Source organism: Pinus tabuliformis, chromosome 5_2, assembly GCF_031772625.1.
Source record: "Pinus tabuliformis cultivar Carrire ecotype Pingquan chromosome 5_2, CPIR1, whole genome shotgun sequence".
NCBI classification, from domain to species: Eukaryota; Viridiplantae; Streptophyta; class Pinopsida; order Pinales; family Pinaceae; genus Pinus; species Pinus tabuliformis.
Genome location: NC_142306.1, coordinates 425,649,113 through 425,671,731, shown reverse-complemented (window position 1 = coordinate 425,671,731; position 22,619 = coordinate 425,649,113). Strand labels below are relative to the sequence as shown.

Below are 22,619 nucleotides of genomic sequence, written 5' to 3'. Positions count from 1 at the left end.
GTTCCAAATGGAGGATCAACCAGCTTCCAAGTGCCATTCTTTATCAAGGCATCATAATCCTTTTGCATCACTTCTTTCCATTCATCATGAGAAGTGGCTTCTTTGAAGGAAGTTGGTTCAAAATATGTAAACAAATTCAATTTACAATCATAAGAAACATCCATATCAATAGGTGAATCAAAGTCCTCTGCATCACCTCCATTTTGCCGGGTTGAATTTCTAGTTCCCGTCTTTCCAACCTCATCAGGATGAACACTTTAAAGTGTCTTTGTCACCCACTTTGGGGGACCTTTCTGAGATGGTCCAGGCTGCTCAGTTGATTGAGTTGGGACTGAATCAAGATTGAGTCTCCCAATTCTGTTAGTCACATCACTGAAAATATCATTAGTTGTTGGAGTTTCATGCGGGGGAGAGAGTGCTTCAGAAAAAGATTCCACAGGTTGATCTAGTATAGGAATCCCCCCTTCAAGATGTGGAATCTGATTATCAAATTCTTGAAATGATTTTGCATTTGCGAATCTATCCAAGTGATCAAGTTATCGCTCAACAACATTGTCAGCTTTGGATGATTCAAGAAAGATTACATCTCTAAATACAACAAACTTTTTATTGACTTCATCATAGAAATGATATGCTTTGGAGGTGTTTGAATACCCCAAGAAGATACACTTACGACTCCTTGCACCAAGTTTGTTTCTATGTACCTTTGGTATCAAGGCATAACATGTGGAACTAAAGACCCTGAGATGCTTTACCAAAGGAATGTGCCCATACCACATTTCATAAGGAGTCTTGTTTCTAATAGCATTAGATGGACATCTATTCTTTACATATACAACACATAGAACTGCATCAACCCAAAACATCAATTTTACATTCTTGAAAAACATCATGGAGCGCACCATATTTAAGATTGTCCTATTCATTCTTTCAGCTACTCTGTTCTGTTGGGGATTATAAGGCACAATTGTTTGATGTTTGATCCCATGTTGGCAAAGATAGTTTTCAAATTCATTTGAAGTGTATTCTTTTCCATTATCAATGTGAATAGAGCCAATATGAGATTGTGCATCATTTTCAATCTATGTATGAAAGTTCTTGAATGTTTGAAAAGCATCAGATTTGTTCTTCAATAAATAAACCCAACACATTTTGGTATAGTCATCAATAAATGTCATCATATATTTATTTCCATTTGCAGAAGGAACATGCATTGGACCACATAAATCTGAATGAATGAGTTCAAGTTTTCTATGTGCTCTGGAATGTGAATCACGAAAACACTGTTTGCTATGCTTTCCTAGAATGCAAGCATCACATTGCTTAAGTTTCCCAGGAATTGTAGGCAAAACAGTAACATAATTTTTCTTCAACAAGCGGAGGCTGTCATAGTTCAAGTGTCCAAATCTAGCATGCCATAATAAATTTGATGGAAATGTACCTTCATCATAATGAGAATTGTATGAGAAATTTTGTGCACGAGCAGAGGTACCCTGCAGCTTGAGAAACCTTTCTTCTTCTATCCACGTCATGACAAGTGAGTGGTCTGATGCTTTTTTCACCTCAATCTTGCCATCAAACATGTGAATGGAGTGTCATTGCTGGCAAATGTGGACCAAGGTCAACAAGTTTCTCCTCAGTTGCGGAAGATATAAAACACGATGTAGAAGAAAGTATGGAAGACCAGACAATTTAAGCCTGATTGTGCCAAGCCCTGATGGCTTGAGTTCTGATTTGCCTGCAAAGTATACTGCTCCATCAACATTGTCAGTGAATTCTTAAAAAAAAACTCGAAAAGTCATGTGGCAAGTTTCTCCTAAATCAAGCAACCAATCATTTTTCCAAGAAGCAAGTGAAGCATTAAATAAGTCTTCATTTACTCCAATATTACAATGTGCCACAACATAGTGAGTGGATTCAGGTGCTTTACCTTTCTCTTTGTCATTAGTTTTACTTTTGGGTTGGTTTCTTTCTAGTTCAATTCTGTCCCAAGGCAACTTGCATGTGGATGCATCATGTGATCCATCTCTTTTGCAACGCCTCGAGAGTGTCTGGCCCCCCTACCTCTGAAATTTCTTCTTCCTCTTCCTCTTCGACCACCTCTTCCTCTGGAAGAATCTTGAGAAAGATTCTTCTCTCTATGTGCAAGACACACAGTCTCTTCAGAAGACTGAGGAGTTGTCTTCTTCCCAAAATCTTTCTCTCTTTCAACAAATTTTTTTACAAGGGAGTCAAAGGTAATTTCTTTGAGGTTTCCATTTGCTTGCAATGACTCAAGATAATTTGAGTAAGTGGGATAAAGTGCCTTGAAAAAAGCTATCAGAGGAATGTCTAATTTCAACATTAGTAACTTTGATATCATGCATAATAGATTTTACTTTTGATGCAAGAGCAAGAGGATTATCATTTTGTAATTCAAGGTTGAACAATTTACCTCTTCATTTACTAATGCTGCAATCAAGGCATAAGCCTTGATGTTCTTATTTTCTCAAATGGGGAATTCCTTGTCTGAGGTAGGCTGTTCTGGTTCTTTGTCTCTGTCTCCAACACATACTCTTTTCCATAGTTCATTAAAAATGACAATGTGTTTGATTTTCCGTGACCATTCTGGATAGTTCTCCTTGCCGGTGAGAACCACTCCCATAACAGATATCAATGAAAAAAATATACTTCTACTGGAAAAAAAATGTAGTTATGGTGAAAAAAATGCAATATGATATTTATAGCAGAGGTATAAATATCCCCATATTATTCAACATAACAACACAGTAAAGTATTAACACAATGTATTGATACTCGCTTTATTCAACGACACCACAGTGTAAAGTACTAACAACCGGTGGATTCGAGGAGGAGAGGCCAGGAGGGGTGGTATGGAGGGAGTAGCGTACTGGAGGGAGCAGTGTACAACGTGGGAGGAGGAGCAGCGCAACGAAGTTTTGGAGGAGGAGTCGTTTACAGCGTATATGTGTGGAGAGGCCGAGGTAAGCGTACTGGAGAGCCAATGTTGCATATTGGAGAACCAACGTTGTAAGCGGAGGCGAGGGCTGCTCACTGCGTATTAGAGCAGAGAAGCAGCGTAAATTGGGAGGAGCAGCGCAGCTTGGGAGGGCAAGAAGACGAGGAGGAGGCTGGAAAATGGTGGTCTGCGTATTGGAGCATATTATATAGGAGAATGGGCAACGTACTTGGAGCAGTTGTAGCGTGGAATGAACAATCGAAGAGATGAGAAATACAGTGAAGAGACGCTGAAATAGGACTGATTAGTCAGGATTGGGAACCGGCTCCTAACACTGCAACTAAGAAGGACAAGAAGGTTGTTAATGATGTCTGTCGCACTGGAGCCCCATTGAAACTATCAAGAAATTTAATGCATGATCAAACAAAGCAGCCTCGAGCAGCACCACCTTGAACACCAAGAAGCTTGATGATGAGACAGAAGTTCTCGCTCATGAAAGAGTTTCGGCTTTTATGCAACGTTAAGAAATCAGGAATGGAGACGCTGATTGGGAGCAAGTCGCAAGCTGAGGATGAGTCTTGGGACCTGTGCAAGTATGAGCATTACACCAGATTATCATGTAGAGGGCAGAGAGCATAGGAATGAAGAATATGGCAGACTGCAGGAAATGCAGGACAAATTTCTGAAAAATGGTAGAAGGGAGTTACAATGGCACACTGCAATGCCAAAAATGGAGTTGGCCCTGATACCATGTCAATCCAAGGGGTAACTCATCAAATGAGATTATGTTTATTTATTTGGATTGTTCATAATTACATACATGAGGGAGTGGTTGTTGAGTTTCATCTCCCGATGACTCTTCATTTTCTCTTATTAATTATTTACAATTTGTTTACTCAATCCCTATAATTAACTGTCAACAAATCACAAAAAGATATAATTTAACTACCAAAAAATACAATTTCATTACACCAAAATACAATTTAACTCAATGAAATAGAATATAAAAAATTATAATTAAATATTCACTCTAATAATTAATAAAAACCTTATTATCTTCCGTATTAAAATTCAATCTAATGTACATCCTATTGAATTAAAAAAAATACAATTAAATTAACACTAAAAATTAGGAAAAAAATTGATTATTTTGCACATTAAAATTCAATCTCATATACTACCTATCGAACTTGTAATGAATATATTCTATGAAAATCCATTTGAAAAGCCATGGTAAATCATTCCATTACAGCTCTGTCACATATCGTGACCCATGGTAAACCCTTCCCCATTTCAAAAGCCATGGTAAATCATTCCATTACAGCTCTGTCACATATCGTGACCCATGGTAAACCATTCCCAGTAAATCATTCCATTACAGCTCTGTCACATATCGTGACCCATGGTAAACCATTCCCATTACAGCTCTGTCACATATCGTGACCCATGGTAAACCATTCCCATTACAGCTCTGTCACATATCGTGACCCATGGTAAACCATTCCCATCACAGCTCTGCCACCTATATAAAGATGCCCAGTGTAAAGTAGTTGAACTGCCCAGTATTATCACAACTGTAAGCAGCTTAGTCATCATCTTGAAGTTTGATCCCAGAACGCTTCGAAAAACGAGGCACAGATGGGTAGGGTTTAGGGGTCTCGACAGTGTCAAATTGGGTGGGGTGATGATTTCCAAAAAGATTAAAAAATGTAAGCCGAAGAAAGCGGAGGCGGACAGGAAATCAAAACGGCCGCCTACTAAATCGATCTCGTTGCCGGTAACCTTTCGTTCATTTTTGGCAGGTAATCACCCCTGTGCCAACGTGGCAACTGCGCAGCGAGGCGATCTCCGGTCACAGAAAGCCGGTTCCCCGGCATTCAGCGTGGCGGTGGATCGTTGCTATCCTTAGTGGAAGGGAGGAGAATACGAAAACGACAACAGCGGATCAACAGGAGTGGGGGCCTAATGTGGAGGTTGACTTAAAAAAAAAAAAAAAATTAACGCAGACCGACGTTCGTAATTTACAGATTAAATCATATAATATAGACGTTTAGTTTAGCGGGGATTTGAATGAATTGATGAAACGGTGGCGAGGGAGAGGGAGGAAAGGGGAAGATTTGATTTTCACGATTATCGTCTTTGTCTTTCTTTCGCATCAGAAGCTTCTGATTTGATTTGTTATTGTTTTTATATTTAACACAATCATCATCATTTTGCCTGTAGGTCTCAGAATCGATTCTCCTTCCGCGCCCCCTCCTCTGTTTTCTTCTCCCATTCTCAATATATATTAGTTTTTCTTGCCGGTTGTGTTTTCCCGTGTTCGCAGGGGGATTCTGATTCTTCTTCGTTTTCCTATATTAGATTTCCTCTCTGTCAGTTCCTTGTTCTCAACTATGGAGGGGAAGGCGGCATTGATGTCTGCTCTCGGCGTTGGAATCGGAGTTGGGCTTGGGCTTGGATTTGGGCAGACGTTGAATAAGTGGGGTGGCAGTGCTGTGCCGCCTGTCAATTGGGCTGAATGTATTCAGCAAGAGCTCGCCAAGCAGGTCGTTGAAGGCAAATACTATAATGTTACTTTCAATGAATTCCCATATTATCTCAGGTGGGTTAATTTTTCTTTCTTTTTCCTGTCGGCGTTGAGATTTTTCAGCCAAGATGACTTTTAGTCGCTTTGTGGGTTTTAAAAGCTCTTCTATTTGCATCGATATCTATGATAATATGGTTTTCCCTGAATGGTAACTACACACAGTGGTATATTGGGCTGTCCTAGAGTAACAGGAAGTAGGTAGGTGTCATGGGTGAGAGAGTAATCTAAATAGTTAAATAGCTAAAATTTAAAATGATGATTTACATTAGATGGTTTCGAAAATGATGATTCACAGTTCCAAATGCATCAACTAAATAGCTTTATGGAAAAAAATCTCCAATTTACAAATAGCTAGAACCGTAAACACTGTATGGGTTATTTCAGAATCCCCGGGGATAGATAGGAGGTATGGGTTATATTTGAGAATCCCCGGAGATAGATAGGAGGTATGGGTTATATATCAGAATCCCCGGAGATAGATAGGAGGTATGGGTTATATTTCAGAATCCCTGGTGTTAGATAGGAGTTTTTGATAAATCTATGGCTAAATTGGTTGCCCATGTTTATGTATTTATATATTTTCGTTTATCATAAGCTTATCTTTGTATGAACTCTATCTGCAAATCCCTAAGGTGATCAGTTCCAGGGTTTCAATCTGAGGCTTGGTTTCGCAAACAAGATATTATATATAAAAATTGTCTGGCTAGACTGTGATCTATACATGTGTGTAAAAGTTCCTACAAACAAGATCCTTGGTCTGTGTAACATTATTATATAAAAAAATGTCTGCAAGTGACCTATACATATACATGTGTGTAAAAATACCTTCTATCTTATATTTGGATCCTCTGTCTATGTTTAAAAGTGCCTTCACCTAATATTTGGATCCTCTGCCTATGTTTAAAAGTGCCTTCATCTATGTTTGGATAATGGTTATTTGATTCATTAGGTTAGGAAACTTTACAGAGGGAGGGCTAAAGTCTTCTGTTTTATTTTGTTTTCTTAAAGGAAAGGTGTTGGTCAACGAGGCTACAATTAATGATTTTTTTTAATGAAATTATGGGTCGTTTTGTTATTTAAAATATATTTTGGAACATATTAAAATCTCCTAAAACTTTTAAAATACTGAGATTATACAAATTTTATATTTCAGATTTATAATTTCAACTTATTTTAACTAAAACATAACTTTAAAAAAATCAAAAGATTTAAAAAAATCGAAAAATAAAAAGATTTAAATTATAGCTTTAAAAAAATGTGTAGTTGTTAGAAAAATTGGTTTCTTTGAAGTGAAGTACTTCGTTATTAAATATGCCGGAATATGTGTTAGTGTTGTTTTTGTTAGCTTTTGTATTTGGGGACATGTGCTTGACAACATATGTCAGTTTAGATCTAATATAATGCATTGCGAAAGCCCCTCAATACTTAAATACAAAGAGTGAAGGGTTCATGAGCCATAATACTTGCTAAGGTTTTTGCAAATGGGGTAGCAAGCTAAGTGGGCTTGATTGTGGCGAAAGCTCCACAATTAAGCGCGCTTGAGCTATAAGGCGATCCAGGATGGGTGGCCTCCTGGGAAGTCCTGGTTACCAGGTGCAAGCCCCGGAAGTGATGATCGACGCTATGTGATTCATTTCACTAGTTTCAATCCCACTTCTTCACCCCTATGAGCATCACCCGATGCAATGGGTGCCAAGTGGACTATTCAAAAAACCATGAGAAATTAGTTAGTTATGACTACTTCTCATGGAAATGGTCATAGATGAACGACTTACTTAACACAATTGAATCCCAAAAATGATATCTAATATAATGCACTATGAAAGCCCCTCAATACTTAAATGCAAATTCATTACCTATGCGATCACCTCCATTGCAACATTTAAAATTGGGCTTCATTTTGCATGTTCAAGGAATGGAACCTCAACTACAATTCTTTCTAAACATGATATGTACACAAGTGGACATTAAATTGCTTGGATTGGAGAACCATGTCAAGAAATATTTGGCAATAAATTCGTAAGATTTGATCATTGAATGAGCCTCTCTAAGATTAGTCTAATCATAATATAATATAGGGTGTAATTATCAAACATTGATGAAAACTAACTCCCATGATATCATTACCATAGTTGGTTTATGCCATGGACATACAGAGTTAGCATTGGTATGAAGGAGGCATTCTAAATTTGTTAATGTTGATATTAAATGTGTGGTGATTTTTCCAATGAAGAGAAAGAATTGGTCCGTAAGTGATTGTTTTTGTGGTTCTTGAGTAATAAATTAGGTCACACAAGAGTACCAACTCATTATATATGTCAAGGACTTCATGACAAGTCATCCCATCTACTCATTTATTTATTCTCACCAAGTAGTCATCTACTGAATCCATCTATTTTTTTCAATCTTAGTCATGGTTTCAAATCTTCATAGAGAAATTGGTGCAATTCTACCTTATGAAGATCTTTACTTGATCTTCTAGCTTTACATTGTTGGAAAAACTCTTACAACAACCAATTTTCCATCGCAGTCACATCTCTTCTCTATCTTTATTTCTATGTACATTCTCCAATCCACTCTCTGATTTTTAATTTATGTCATTTTGAACCTTCTATCAATCTAGTCTTTTCTTGTACATGACTTGCTTATTTGTTTGATTGTAAATTTCTTCATTCTTCACCTTTTTTGTCAATCGATAGAATCTGTATGGTTGGATTTATCAATTAAGCCATATAATTTCTCTTCTATCAATAGACAAAATTTAGAGGGTTGGATCCATCAACTAACCACACAAATTTTCAAATTTTCCCTTTTATCACTTGTCGACTCTTTTCCCATCACTAAACAGAAGTTGGAACAAAATTTAGATGTTTTCTGCCACTAAATGAAAATTGGATCTCCAGAATCTATCCCTAAATGAAATCCAAATGATTTCCCATTGTTAAACTAAATCCAGATGTTTGACATTTAGAAATTTTGAAATCCTTTAAAATGTGACTTTTGTAAAAGTCCAAAGTCGGATGTTGGAACATTAAAAAGTCTGGATGTTAGAAAACCTATTTGGACACTGGGATATGGGGTCTAGTGACAAGAATATTTCTTTACCAATGGCTGAAAAATGCTTTATTTTCAAGGTCAAATCCTTCGTTATTCTTGGGTGGAACTTGTAGTGGAACTTGAAATCTAGAAAACCTGGAATATTTCTTTGATGGTGGATGGAAACACTCTATTTGAGGTCAAATCCTTTGTTAAACCTAGCAGAAACTTAGTAGTGGAACCTAAAATCCATAAATTCTCATTTGTTTAGATTCAAAATTTTCAAACATTTGAAAAAAACTTTAAAATGCAACTTTGCGAAAAGTCTAGACATTTGGATCTAGATCTTTTCCAAATCTTCAGATGTTGGAACCTTACTATGGAACCCTTGATTTGCAATGCGAAATTTGGAAAAATATTATAAGGGTATGTCATGAAAAACTTGGATGTCAGATGGAACGTCACACTTTTCCATGTCACAATCCATGTCACCTTTCACATTAGCTTTCACATCATGTCCACATCACCTTCCATGTCACAATCTACATCACATCCACGTTCTCTTTCTTGTCACTAAATTGAAGTCGAAGGTTTGGGTTATGTCACTAAATAGAGGTTAGATGTTTTCCTTCGCTAACAATAAATTGGATCTTCAAAGTCCATCACTAAATAAAAGTCGGATGATTTATCATTATTTGAATATGGATGTTCAATGTTCAAAAACCCTTTAAAATGCGACGTTTATAGAAGTTCAGATCCACATGTCAGAAACTGAAAAAATCCAGAGGTTGGAAAACTTACCTAGATGATGGGAAACGAGGTTTGGTAGCCATAGTCTTTCTTTGCTAGTGGTTAGAAAACAAATTATTTGAGGACAAATCCTTGGTTAAGCCTAAGAGAAACTTGGCAATGGAACCTAAACTCTAGATTTTTTTGTTTATCTGGATCTAGTAGTTTGGAAATCCAAAAAAACCTTAAAAATGTGACTTTGGAAAAGTTTAAATAATTTGGATTTGGATTTTTTCCAAACATTTGGATGTGGAACCTTGTTGTGGAACCCCTAGTCCCCAACTAGCAAAAAATATTGGAAGAGTGCTTTATGAAAAACAGTATGTCAGATGCCACACAACAGTTGTACATGCCATAATCCATGTCACGTACACATCATATTCCACATCACCTTTACCTTCACATCTACATCACCTTCCACATCACAATCTATGTCACATCCACATCACCTTCCATGTCACGATCCTCATTACTCTTGATGAGTTGGATGTTGAATCAACATTAATTGTAAATGTGGGACTACAATCCAGATAGTGGAAATCGGAAAAAGCATTAAAATGAAGCTTAAGAATTGGATGACTTATAATTGGATAGTCATTGATCTTAAGACAATTGACAGACTAGATAAAATCTTGGTTCAAATGTATATTTGGGATTTTGAATAATCCAAAATGGACATAACTGGATATCTAGAACTTTTTCTCTTGCATAGTTCAAACTCCTCCTTTAATGCGCTCATCGATCTATGCTGCAAATCAATCCATTTTCTTCACAATTGCTTAAATTGACGCACCTACCTCTGATCTCTACCGTCAATTTGTTAGTGACATGTACATCTGTAGGGGATTTTAAAAATAAGCATATAGAGAGAGTTTCCACATAGATTGTACAAAAGTTCAAACACAATTGAGCAAAAAGGAGAATTTACAAATACTAGATAGGGTTTGCAAATCTTTGATTTCATTAAAACCCTAAATATCCTTACATCTAGGTCTCTATACACACATTAACACTCTATACTCTCTTGATCCCTTCTCTCCCTCTAACTTTGCGAGTCTTCTTTGACTCTGACTCTCTGAGTGAGTGCATTTGCATGCTACAACGTGTTTATTTATACATTTTCTTGAGGAAATGACATGAACCACAATCTTCTGGGGTTTGTATCCTCCCAATCTAAACAAAACTTAATTTGTCCCTAAAATTATTCTAGTCCTCTAACAACATATTAAAATAATCATATTTGGCTACCTTACATGGCAATAAGAGAAATCAACTTCTGTTTATGTAAGCCATCTAAAAAACTCTAGAATTATTCCAAAATTAGGAAAAAAACAAATTGAAATAATACTCTTATATAGAAAGCATCTCCTTAGTTTGCAATAAGAAGAATTCAAAGAAAATATGTGAGTAAGTTACATACAATGCTTCATTGCCTATTGTCCTATATATAAACAAATAAGAGGAAATCACTTAATTAAACTCATAAAACTTTTGGTAGCTTACATAATTAGTACTGACAACAAAATAAATAAGTAATTATATTAAAAATATTTTAATAAAGTTATTGATTACATATGTAACATACTAAATAACAAACTCAAAGACACAACATTCATCCATAAGTTAAAAAAAAAATGTAAGATTCATGCAATGCTATATTGCCTATTGTCTTATATAAACAAGAGAAAAAAACTCAATTAAACTTATAAAACTTTCGATAGCTTACCTAATTGATATTGATAACAAAATTTTGATAGCTTACATAATTGATAATGATAACAAAATAAATGAGTAATTATATTAAAATGTTTTAATAGATAACAAAATAAAAGAGTAATTATATTAAAATGTTTTAATAGAGTTATTGATTACATACTAAATAACAAACTTAAAAGTAAAACCAAACCCATAATCCATGACTACTTACCATGTTGGTCAAGATTCATAGATAGTAAAAAGAACAGATCAATGTATAAGTATCGACTACACAATCAAACAACACAACATAGACAACAGTAAAGGAAGCAATTGTCAATTTCAATACTTCGGTTACAATCATAACATCTATAAATTCCATGATTGCCATTGCTACAAAATGTCTCTACACATATAACAATATACTATACTAGATTTTATGCTTCTAGAGAAAACAACTTTTATAATGCTAATTGATATGTACGATATAAATATTATTTCTCAGTCACTGTCTTGCATCTATTACCCTTTTTCAAGTTGATTTTTATATTCATTATAGGAATATCACGACCTTTGAGGAGGATTCGACCTTACTTTACTGGCCGGGTCATTTGTTCTATTTCTTGGAGGTTTTTTTTGCGGACAAGTTTATTGGAGGAGTTTATTAGGGAGTAATTCTCACGATCGTTAAAAGTGTTAGAATTTCGGTCAAAAAAAATTCAACAAATTTTGCAAAAATAGTTTTTAAATCATGTTTTTGCTAGTGAAAATAGATTCAACGTCATCAAAAAATTTTGAAACACTAGTTAGCGATTTTCAACGTCATCAAAAATTTTTGAAACACTAGTAAGATAGCTGTAACTTAGACTTACAAAAATCTCCATCAAAATATGGCTGAAATTTTCGGAGAAAAAAAACAGTCTAGGGCTTTCTTTTTCATTGTTTTGTTTTTCCGTACAAACAAATAGTTATCCTCCAGCTAAATTAAAGTATGAAATGGGTCGGATACTTTTCTATTAAAATAAACTACTTCTGTATTTGTGTCCTCGAGCTCTGCACGGGTTCGGGCGGGCATGGGTCATTCTTGGCCTTTGGGTATTGAATACACTGCAGAAAGCGTTCACTGCTCTGCGCGCGCAGTCAGTTTGATTAGAATCTTGTCACCTTATGCACGCCTCAGTGCCTTATCCTGCAGTTCTTTTATTTCTCTGGCCGCGAGTCCCCAATCCTGTTCAGCGATTTCTCACAGCTTCGGTTGAATTTGACAACTTCGATTTGTCACCAGAAAGCCGACCGTGCTCGGTGCTCCTGTGTTGCCTATATGATGGAAAAGGACGAAACCAAATAAATATTGGCAATGCAGCTTGTAAACAGTGATATATAATCACTTGTTGGACGGTAGTTCTTTCAATGTCTGATTCTTAGACAGGACATTATCAAACATAGCACAGGGTGGTTGAATCCTTTGTCCTCCTTGGATTAGGGTTTTCGCTTCGGGCCAGGGAAATTAGAAAATGATGCAAGATAGAAACTGACATAGTTGTTAATTGGGGTTAATTAAGGTAGTTGGTGAAATCACTGTTATTTTTCCTATCCAGGTTCAAATCCCGGTTGAGCCTGGCTAGTAACTAGTAACCTGATGAATTATAATATCTATCTTATTGTTGTTGAAACCTCACACCAAGAGAAAGGCCAATTTCTTTCTTGGAGAAAAGAAGAAGAAACTGACACAGTTGCTAAGTAGACGTGGCTGTAGGTCGGACGCCTCCCTTCTCCTCCATGAACACTGTATTTCGATGCAGGTTGCGGAGGCAAACCTGCCACTGCAAGCATTGACTTTAAATTCGGTCGTCTTCTTGGCTACGAATAACAGAGCCTAATACAAGGTCCTAATTGCTGGAATTCAGCACACTCTCGACCATGATATCACTAGCATTAAAGTGCACGGATATGACCCTGGTACCGCTATAACATTAAAATGGATGGATATTGTGAGCTCATTTGCAGGCAGGAAATTCGTTTATTCCATCCCTTCTTTATTTTTTCTTCTCTCTAGAAGTCCAAAGTGAACATCATGTGTAATTGAAGGGAATGATTGGATGTTGTTCCACATGTGAACCTAGGGGGAGGGATTTAAAATTAATATTCTGGTTGGTAAATGAAAATTTTAAAATTAATATTTTTGTTGGTAAATGAAATGGTATGAATAGGTTAGAGATTTTTGGTAATTTAGTGGTGGTAATCAAATCGGTAAAAGACAAGCAAAATATCACAATGTGTTTCTAAATTTTGTTTGGGAAGAGGTTCAATGTTGCAGACTGTTTTTCAATCATATTATTCAACATGTTTACAATAAGAGATATAAAAATTTAAACATTTCGATGCAGTGTAGTGCTTGAATTAAAAAAAATAGAAATAAACACATTTTGAAATATTATCACCCTCTTTCTCATGAATTCGTAAATTAATGGTGGGAATGCTCATATGTCAAGCCTTTATATTATCTTTAATCTCGTTATATCATCTTTAATCAAAGTTTGAGATCAAATAGTTTCATATTTAAATTTATCTTTTATTGAACTCTAGAATATTTCAAGCGAGTTCAGGGACAAGGAAATAATTGAAAAAGTCCAGGAAAAATGTAATTTGGTAACGTTTTCAATGAAATAGTAAAGTTACAGACAAAAAAATATGAAAGGATGAACGGGCAAAAGATTGGGGGCTCGAGACAGCTCCTTGGCAAGTTTGAGAGTTATGAGGTGTACATGTGCCTGGCCAGGAAAATGGTGTCGCAGTTATCCTGGCAAACTATGGAATCGATAGGCCATCCGTGGTTGCAAATATTGATGCTTAGCACAGAGTTACTAAACGCTGCACAAGGGAAGTAGTACGTTTTTGAAAAAGGATGCCAGAGTTTATTATCCTCAATACCACCCGGTTCACTTTGACAAAGTGCTCTGCTCTCAAATAAAACACAAGATGGATATAGGCCACGACTGGCTGGATGGTTCCCTTACCCAACATCTATAGGTGCTGTTCAGTAGCCTAATCCTAAGGTTTATTATGTCTGGCATTTCATGTTTAAAGACCCATTTTTTCAAACACTAACAGAGCTTGTCTTTAAAACGCTGGTTCTTGTTCCGGGCTGAGCAGAATTTGTTCTAATTTACAGATTATATTCACAATATATTGAAGAAATTGCGGCCGATTTCGTTCATATTACAGTTTTAATTTATGTGAAGGGAATTTTGTATCAACAATAATATCTTCTTATAATTCAAAATCGATCTGGACCCTTCAGATTTGTCACTCACTCAATTAAAAACATCAAAAATTTGAAATGGAAATGCCAAAATGCAGTAAATTTCAATTAAATTTGTGACTTTATTCCTCTGCGAATTACAAAATCGCTGATTCTAATATCAGGAAAGGGTGCCCTGTTTATGTTCAAAGTGGATCTCAGCCCTTAAAAGACCGATGCAAATAGTTTTAAAGAGATTAATTTTGGAACAGTGGGCATCTCAAAGATAGAGATGTTAACTTAAAGATTAAGCTTTAATATTTATAAAAGTTTGGATTGGATTATGATGGAATTCTTTTTAATATTATCATATTTGTTGTTTTTCATCCGTGTAACAATAATAATTTTATAAATTTATGATATTGATGATGATTAATATTCACTCAGATCGATATGGTCTTCACTTGTGTTCGAGATGGTATTGTGTTTCTCAATGTGTTGCATAAAAGGCTTGTTTGTGAACTGGTTATTGTAGTGGTATTGAAAGTATTTAGTTTGTGAACTGATTATTGTAGTGGTATTGAAAGTATTTAGGATTTCTTTGCCTGCTCCTGTCTGTGGAATGCTCAAGTATAATTTCCCTTCGACAGGTTGGAAATCGACTGAATTGGATTTGAATATTGGCTTGTTATGAAGAGATGACTTCCTCTAGTAAACAGCGTAGTTTCAATTTGATGTCCAATTATCTCAATTCGAAATAGTGGATCTTATAATTCCATGATTTTGCAGAAGAGTTTTACTGTATTATGAATTCTTTCATACTATGGGAGGTTTTATTTATTGTCGAACATTGTTCTTCTAGTCAGTCTGTTTGATGCCGCCCACGGAGCTAGCTTCCTTCGTAGTTGGATCTTTGGTTCTGTTATGATCGAAACGCATTAGCTTGTGCAAGCTATTGTGGGATTGTTCACAGATAAATATGCATATATTTTATCAGGAATATATACTTTTACATCATCAGGTGGGAATTGAACTTGGGTAGGGAGGATCCCAATAATTCCTCCCAACCACCTAGGATAAGAGGTCTCATGTTTATTGATAGTTGGTGCGTCTGATTCTTTATCTTACTCGCATAAGTATCTTTTTCTCTCGGTCATTTTGCGTATAGAAGTCCTTTATTTTCTTGGGTTCTTTGAAGTTCCTTGCTGCTCTCTGTTTGATAGAAGAGGAGACTAGTAGTTGCCATGAAAATACGAGAAACGACTTTAACATACATTGGACGTGGACTATACGTTTCAGTGATCAAACAAGGATGCTATTGACTAATGCTGCTTACCTTCATTTTAATCAAGCTGAAATTTCCAAACACACAAGAAACTTGTCTCCGGCTAGTCGTGCAATTTTGTTGTCAGGCCCTGCAGGTAAGCTTTGTTTTTTTTCTCCATGTCCCTTTTTTCGTGTTTGAAGATTGTCGTACTTCAGATTGGAAGATGATTTTTGTAAAATTATGCTTTGCAGAACCATACCTGCAAATGCTTGCAAAGGCATTAGCAAACTATTTTGAGGCTAAATTGTTGTTGCTGGATGTAACAGACTTTTCATTAAAGGTAAGTTACTTGGAGTGGGTATGTTTTAATCTGTTCTATCCAATTCATCCAACGTTATTAAATGCACTGCTTGCTGAGTATATGTTAATTAAATTTTGGCAGGTGCAAAGCAAATATGGAGGAGGTGCTGGCACTGTATGAATCTCATGAACCTCTCTCCTATGAAGTGTTTTCGGTGTATTCTATATTTTGTTATCTGCTTATTCGTATTTAGAAGATTGTGAGTTTTTTTAAGTATCCGTGCAGCTTTCAAAAACAATGTCTACATCTGCACTGGATCGTGTGACTGAATTACTGGGAAATTTATCAATCCTTCCTTCAAGAGAGGACTCCAAGCCCAAAGAATCAGGTGAACTAGATATACAAAAGCTCTAAATTTTTCTTCATTAGTGATAGCTTATAGATCATAATTGCATGACTTCAATACCGTAATCATGTATTAATCTACATAGCCTGAAATGAGTGGTTTACTGTTTACTTTCAGGTTCACTTTGGAGACAGAACAGCAGTGTTGAAACAAAATCAAAGTGATGAAATTCTCTTAATTCTCTTTTAATTGTCCCTGACTTTCGTTTCTACGAGTAAATATTTTCTTTTTGTATCTCCTAATAGCATTTGTTTGCTTTCAGGGAAGCGGGAGATTTTAATAACTTTCATAAACTCAGAAGAAACTCTGCATCGGCAGCCGACTTATCAAGGCTTGCTGCATCAGCAACAAGTTCCCAGAATCCAGGTCCATTAACGATGTTGTCTTCTCACTAATGATTTTTCTCGTCTCTGAAGCAATCATTTGTTTTGGGATTGACATCACTCTATTTTTATCAAGTATAGGTTCTTTAAAACGGACTAGTAGTTGGGCTTTTGAAGATAAACTGCTTGTGCAATCCCTTTATAAGGTGAGGTTTAAGGCATTATTATCTTTTCTTTTGTGAGGATAATTTGTAGGCTGTATTGCTTATGATAAAATATGCCACAGGTTTTAATGACCATCTCTAGGACAGGCCCTGTACTTCTGTATTTGAGAGATGTTGAGATGCTTATGTTCAGAGCGCCAAAGACATATGGGTTGTTCTGCAAAATGGTAAAGAAGCTTTCAGGACCAGTATTGGTTCTGGGTTCCAGAATGGTGGATCCATCAGACAAACAGAACTACAGAGCAGTAGATGAAAAGCTAGCATCATTATTTCCCTATAATATCGATATAAAGCCCCCAGAAGACAATGCACACCTTGTCAGCTGGAACAGTCAGCTTGAAGAAGATTTGAAAGCTATTCAGTTTCAGGACAATAGGAACCATATATCAGAGGTAATATAAAGAATTAACTGTCCAGTCGTATCTCAATACCAGTTCTAAATACTCATGATCTTGTTGTGAGTGTGGTTATTTTAGATGCATATATTACCGATACTGTAACAAAATCTTTTGTCTTTTATTTGTAGTCCAGAGCTTGCAGATTATCATTTCTTGTTTTGTTTATTGGGCATATTTATGATTGCATTGAGGCTTCTAGCAAGGTTTTCTTTAAAGTTAAAAGTAGAATGTAGAGATGATATTGATCATTTTATCCATATTATTGCAGTTTAGATTAGGTGTTCTTGCATTAGTGATGAGTATTTAGCTTCTGACCATTGCTTTGCTGTTGTTATCCATACTCTGACAGATTCTTGCAGCAAATGATCTTGAATGTGATGATTTGGAATCCATTTGTTTTTCGGATTCTGAGCTTCTTAGTACTTGTGAGTTCATTCCCGTAATATCGAATGAAAATTGGAACGTCCTTCATAAACAGATTAGTGATGTCGATTATGATTGTGCAGATATGGAGGAAATTGTTGTGTCTGCCATTTCTCACCATCTAATGAATACGAAAAATCCAGAGTACAGAAATGGAAGATTGGTTATTTCATCTAAAAGGTTTCAGCTTTCTCTCTTTCTCTTGACATGCATATCATGAAACACGTAAGGCTGGGTAATAATTATCTAACTTTTCATTGTCATGTTAATAGCTTAGCGCATGGGCTGAGTATATTCCAGGTAGGCAAGGCAGAAAACAAAGCTACGCTGCCAATGTTCAATGGGGATTCTTCCAAGGTTCGAAAACAGTAATATGATCTGTTACTAATTGTCTCAGGTATCACTAAATGGAACTTATCAATTTCCTCCTTTTTCAAATTCAGGATCTGGAGACAGGTGCTGCAAAGGCGGAGCTCACAAGTGAAGCAGCTCCATCACCAGAGAAAAAAAGTGAAGCTGGGAAAACCGACAATGCCCCTGTGGGAGTTGCCACTAAGAAAAAAACCGACCCTAAGAAAGAAGGCGACGGTCCAAAGGCATCAAGTCCACCTCCTCTTCCTTCTAAACTAGTGAGTCTGCCATGTTAAAAAAACATAGCTTCTGGATCAATTGCATCGTGTTCTTGTGTATTATGTAAACAATTTTGAAAGATATTCATGAATATTATAATTATTGTTATAGGGAGTGGCTCCAGACAATGACTTTGAGAAACGAATTAGACCAGAGGTCATTCCTGCTGGTGAAATTGGTGTGAATTTTTCAGATATTGGAGCCTTGGACAATGTCAAAGAAGCGCTTCAAGAGCTTGTAATGTTGCCTCTTCGACGTCCAGACCTTTTCAAAGGCGGGCTTCTTAAGGTAGCATATTTCTCTTCTCTAGACAGTATGTTGGAAAAAAATCCATTAAAATTTTGATTTTGCTAACAATCATGCTTTTGTTCATTTTCCATCCAGCCTTGCAAAGGCATCTTGCTGTTTGGTCCCCCAGGAACTGGGAAAACAATGCTAGCAAAGGCTCTTGCAACTGAGGCTGGTGCCAGTTTCATTAATGTTTCAATGTCCACCATTACGTCGAAGGTATATATGTGTCTAGGAAGATATTCTCTTTCTTCTTTGACATTTTGTTACATTTTGGACTGAGAAATGGTGTCTCTGACTGAGATCATGCAGTGGTTTGGAGAAGATGAAAAAAATGTGAGGGCATTGTTTAGTTTGGCTGCAAAAGTGTCCCCAACTGTGATCTTCATTGATGAGGTCTATTATCTATTCCTGTGATCCCTATTGACAAAGTTTATTATTCAGGATTTAGTGAGATATGAACATATTAGCTACTATTCCAAGGACTAAACCAAACTAATGGTGCTGAGATCATATTGTATACCCTATTGGATTACTATTTGCAGGTAGACAGCATGCTGGGGCAACGGTCTAGGGTTGGAGAGCATGAGGCGATGAGAAAAATCAAGAATGAGTTTATGGCCCACTGGGATGGATTGCTGTCTAGGAATGGAGAGCGCGTTCTTGTGTTGGCTGCAACAAATAGACCTTTCGATCTTGATGAAGCTATCATCAGACGTTTTGAGCGAAGGTAATTGGAAAAGTGAGTTTTTCGCATGCTTCCCCTTTTGTTTTCTAATGACGATGATCTAATCTGTAATTATTAATCTGGATTTAACTGAGTTGAACAGGATCATGGTAGGTCTACCTTCTGTTGAGAATAGAGAAAAAATTCTCATGACACTCCTTGCAAAAGAGAAACTTGAAGAAGGTTTTGACTTCAAGGAGCTTGCAGCCATAACTGAAGGATACAGTGGCAGTGACTTGAAGGTAGGCTAGCACTATAGTGTCCTATTTCATTTAATCCAAAGAAGGCATATTTCACTGAAGAGTCATGTCTTAATGAGCTTGTTGCATTTGGATGATGTTCTGTATAGAACTTATGCACAACAGCAGCTTTCCAGCCTGTAAGAGAGTTAATAAGGAGAGAGCAAGAGAAACTAAAGGTCGGTGGTTGTGACGCCATTTTCTTTGTCAAAGCATAGCGTGCTGAATAATTTTAATGCATTGATTATTTTGTCCTCATTGTCTTAATGAATGCCATTCATAACATGTATAATTTGAGCATAGAAATACCCAGAAAGATTCTGGTCATATTTGCTACATTTCCTTTTGAAAGAGCCATTTTATGTTACTTGGAGTCACTGGGTTATTTAACAATGTTCAAAACCGTAAATGTATTGCTGTATATATTCTGCAGGCCGTTGAAAAGGAGAATTTCGAGAAAAAGGCAGAAGAAAGTAAGTCAGGGCCCTTCAATAAGGCTGATACATCAACAAATAATGGTGCAGACAAAAATGAAAAAGAAGAGGCTGCTGAACCTATTGTCCTAAGGCCTCTGACCATGGAAGACATGAGGCAGGCAAAGAATCAGGTTAGTTGAGATTCACGTTGACTATTATTATCTTTAGATCCTGCTTTTTCTGGGGTCAATCCACTGAATCTGTTATTGTTAAACAGGTATCAGCAAGCTTTGCATCCGAGGGCACAATAATGAATGAGATGCAGCAATGGAATGACTTGTATGGTGAAGGTGGTTCCAGAAAAAAGCAACAGCTATCATATTTTATGTAAGCTACTGGTTGGTTATGCCAAATTAATTCGAGTAAGAACTCTTCAGTAAACTAGTATGCTCCTGGGAGGTTCCTTCATAGTGCACATCATACTGCAGCATGAATATTACCTATATCTGATCTTCCCAGCTTTCCAAATATTCTGCTGTTCAAAACAGAACTGTATAAAGAATCCCCTGCTAAGCCAGAGCACACGATTTGTGTTATCACTGGCTACTTTGGAAGTGGTGAATATTCCCACAGGTGGTTAGCTCTTTGAGGTCCTTTTTAGTCTATCACTCTACAGTGAAATATGATTGCTCATTTGATGTGTTGTGTTATATTGCCTCCTCTCATTTGGTAGAACATCAGTAGGTTTTTCCAAAATATGGATCGTGCATTACATTGTATGCTTGCATGCATATTTGTGTTATGGATTATCTGTTCTCATTGGACCATAACATTGTGTCAGACTGTTAACATAGTGTCACTGTAAGGGGAAAGCTTGATGATACGTCTTTTCCCATGGTTTTTTTTGTGTGATTAAAATGTCAATGATTTTTTTTTGCATTTGGCAGAATTTCTTGTTAATGGATTTCTTTCATTTGGAAAAATTTCTTCTAACCATTAAGTAGTATTTTATACGAAAATAGTTTTACAATTTTTTTAAGGGTAAATAGTTGTTAAAACCTCAAATTAAATTCTGGAGTCACTCAGCATGTTTTAAGGGTAATCAGTGGACAATAGACAATTTTATCAAAACGAAATCAGTCAACTCAACTCCCTGAACTCGGAACTGGAGCTGGTTAGAACCAGACCAACTCAACTCCCTGAACTCAGAACTGGTTAGAACCAGACCAGAACCGGACTAACGAACCTGTTAACAAAAAAATATATGAAATATTCAAATTTTAAAGAATAACATATATATTCATGTCTATCCATATGGACCCAAACCATTTATACACAAATATGCAAAAGATCTTATTTATATAGCAAGAGTGTATATAACCAAAATAGCACTTAGTGCAGAACACTTTTGAACCAAAAACACATCAACAAAGAGGCTCTAGAGCGTCCCAAGTGTAAAAAAAAATCATGTTGTAATAAATAGCTACATATACTCAAAATCATTGCATATATTGGGATCCCGATCATTGATATCATCCCCCTCTAAGCATTAAAATATTATAGAAAAAGTTTAACATATCAAATCAAGATTTTGTTGTGATGGGTACATTTTTACTAAGGTCATGATAGAGGAGTTCAAAATCAATTCCACTAACATCAAGGTGCATAGAGGAATTTCGTGATTTTGATTGAATGCTGGTGCCATACTTTCGTACACAACAAAATCCAATGGAAATGTTGCAATCCCCCAAGTTTAAAATCCTAAAAACTGTCAAGTCTGCTAGATTTTGAGTGAGATCTAAAATTTTACTTTATCCAGTTGAATTCCAATGAGGTTGGAACCACTCTTAAAACAGCTTGAAATAATTAATGGTAATGTTAAAAATTTAAATAAAAAGATAAAAATAAGAGATAAAGGAGAACACCACTTTAATTACTATTAATTGCATAATATTAGTATGGCCCTAGGGTTGAATATTAGGTTGCTTCGCTTATAAATTATTATTATTATTATTATTATTATTATTTAAATTTGTGTTTAGAGGAGTCTTGGTTGCATTATGCAAAACTGGCCAGTTTTGTACATAACTTGCTAGTTCCATGAAAAAATGTTGGTTCTCTGAAAAAGGCCGGTTTGGTACTGAACCAGACTAATCTGATCCAACCCACCATTTGGATCGTTTTGGGATATGTTACCCCAAAAAGTGGGTAACCTATAGGAAAATAATTTTCTCATTGGATAACCAACTCGCCAACAATTCTATGTGATTAGCACATAACATGATGCTAGGATCTGATCCAACCCACCATTTGGATCGTTTTGGGATATGTTACCCAAAAAAGTAGGTAACCTATAGGAAATTAATTTTCTCATTGATAACCAACTCGTCAACAATTCTATGTGATTAGCACATAACATGATGCTAGGATCTTCCACCCCTTGCTCTATTCAAATTTCTCTCTCTCATATGACACTCCTTCGATATAGAAAGTGAGTCATCCATTTATAGGTACTTTAACCATTTTTGCAATCATGTGCTTTCACTTAATGTTATGGGCATACTAATATGGATCAAAGGGAAATTCACCGATCTTTGATTGTATTCTTGTTCCCTCACTTCATCTAGGAGGTAAGCCTTTGACCCTAGTACATTAGGACCTCCTTTGAGG

At 36.1% G+C, this 22,619-nt stretch overlaps 1 protein-coding gene across 1 annotated transcript; it reads left to right on the top strand.

The window, feature by feature from the left end:
• Window positions 1-5,036: 5,036 nt before the first annotated feature.
• Window positions 5,037-20,579, top strand: LOC149159423 (uncharacterized). The gene is made up of 22 exons (XM_089436474.1): window positions 5,037-5,178; window positions 5,321-5,561; window positions 15,607-15,728; window positions 15,826-15,914; window positions 16,017-16,049; window positions 16,161-16,263; window positions 16,399-16,441; window positions 16,544-16,647; window positions 16,746-16,810; window positions 16,891-17,220; window positions 17,576-17,651; window positions 17,733-17,829; window positions 17,922-18,006; window positions 18,093-18,278; window positions 18,391-18,567; window positions 18,664-18,786; window positions 18,880-18,963; window positions 19,113-19,297; window positions 19,398-19,536; window positions 19,644-19,712; window positions 19,967-20,140; window positions 20,227-20,579. Exons 2-22 carry the CDS (start codon window positions 5,353-5,355, stop codon window positions 20,338-20,340), a joined length of 2,607 nt encoding a protein of 868 aa, XP_089292600.1. The 5' UTR covers window positions 5,037-5,178; window positions 5,321-5,352; the 3' UTR covers window positions 20,341-20,579.
• Window positions 20,580-22,619: the final 2,040 nt, after the last annotated feature.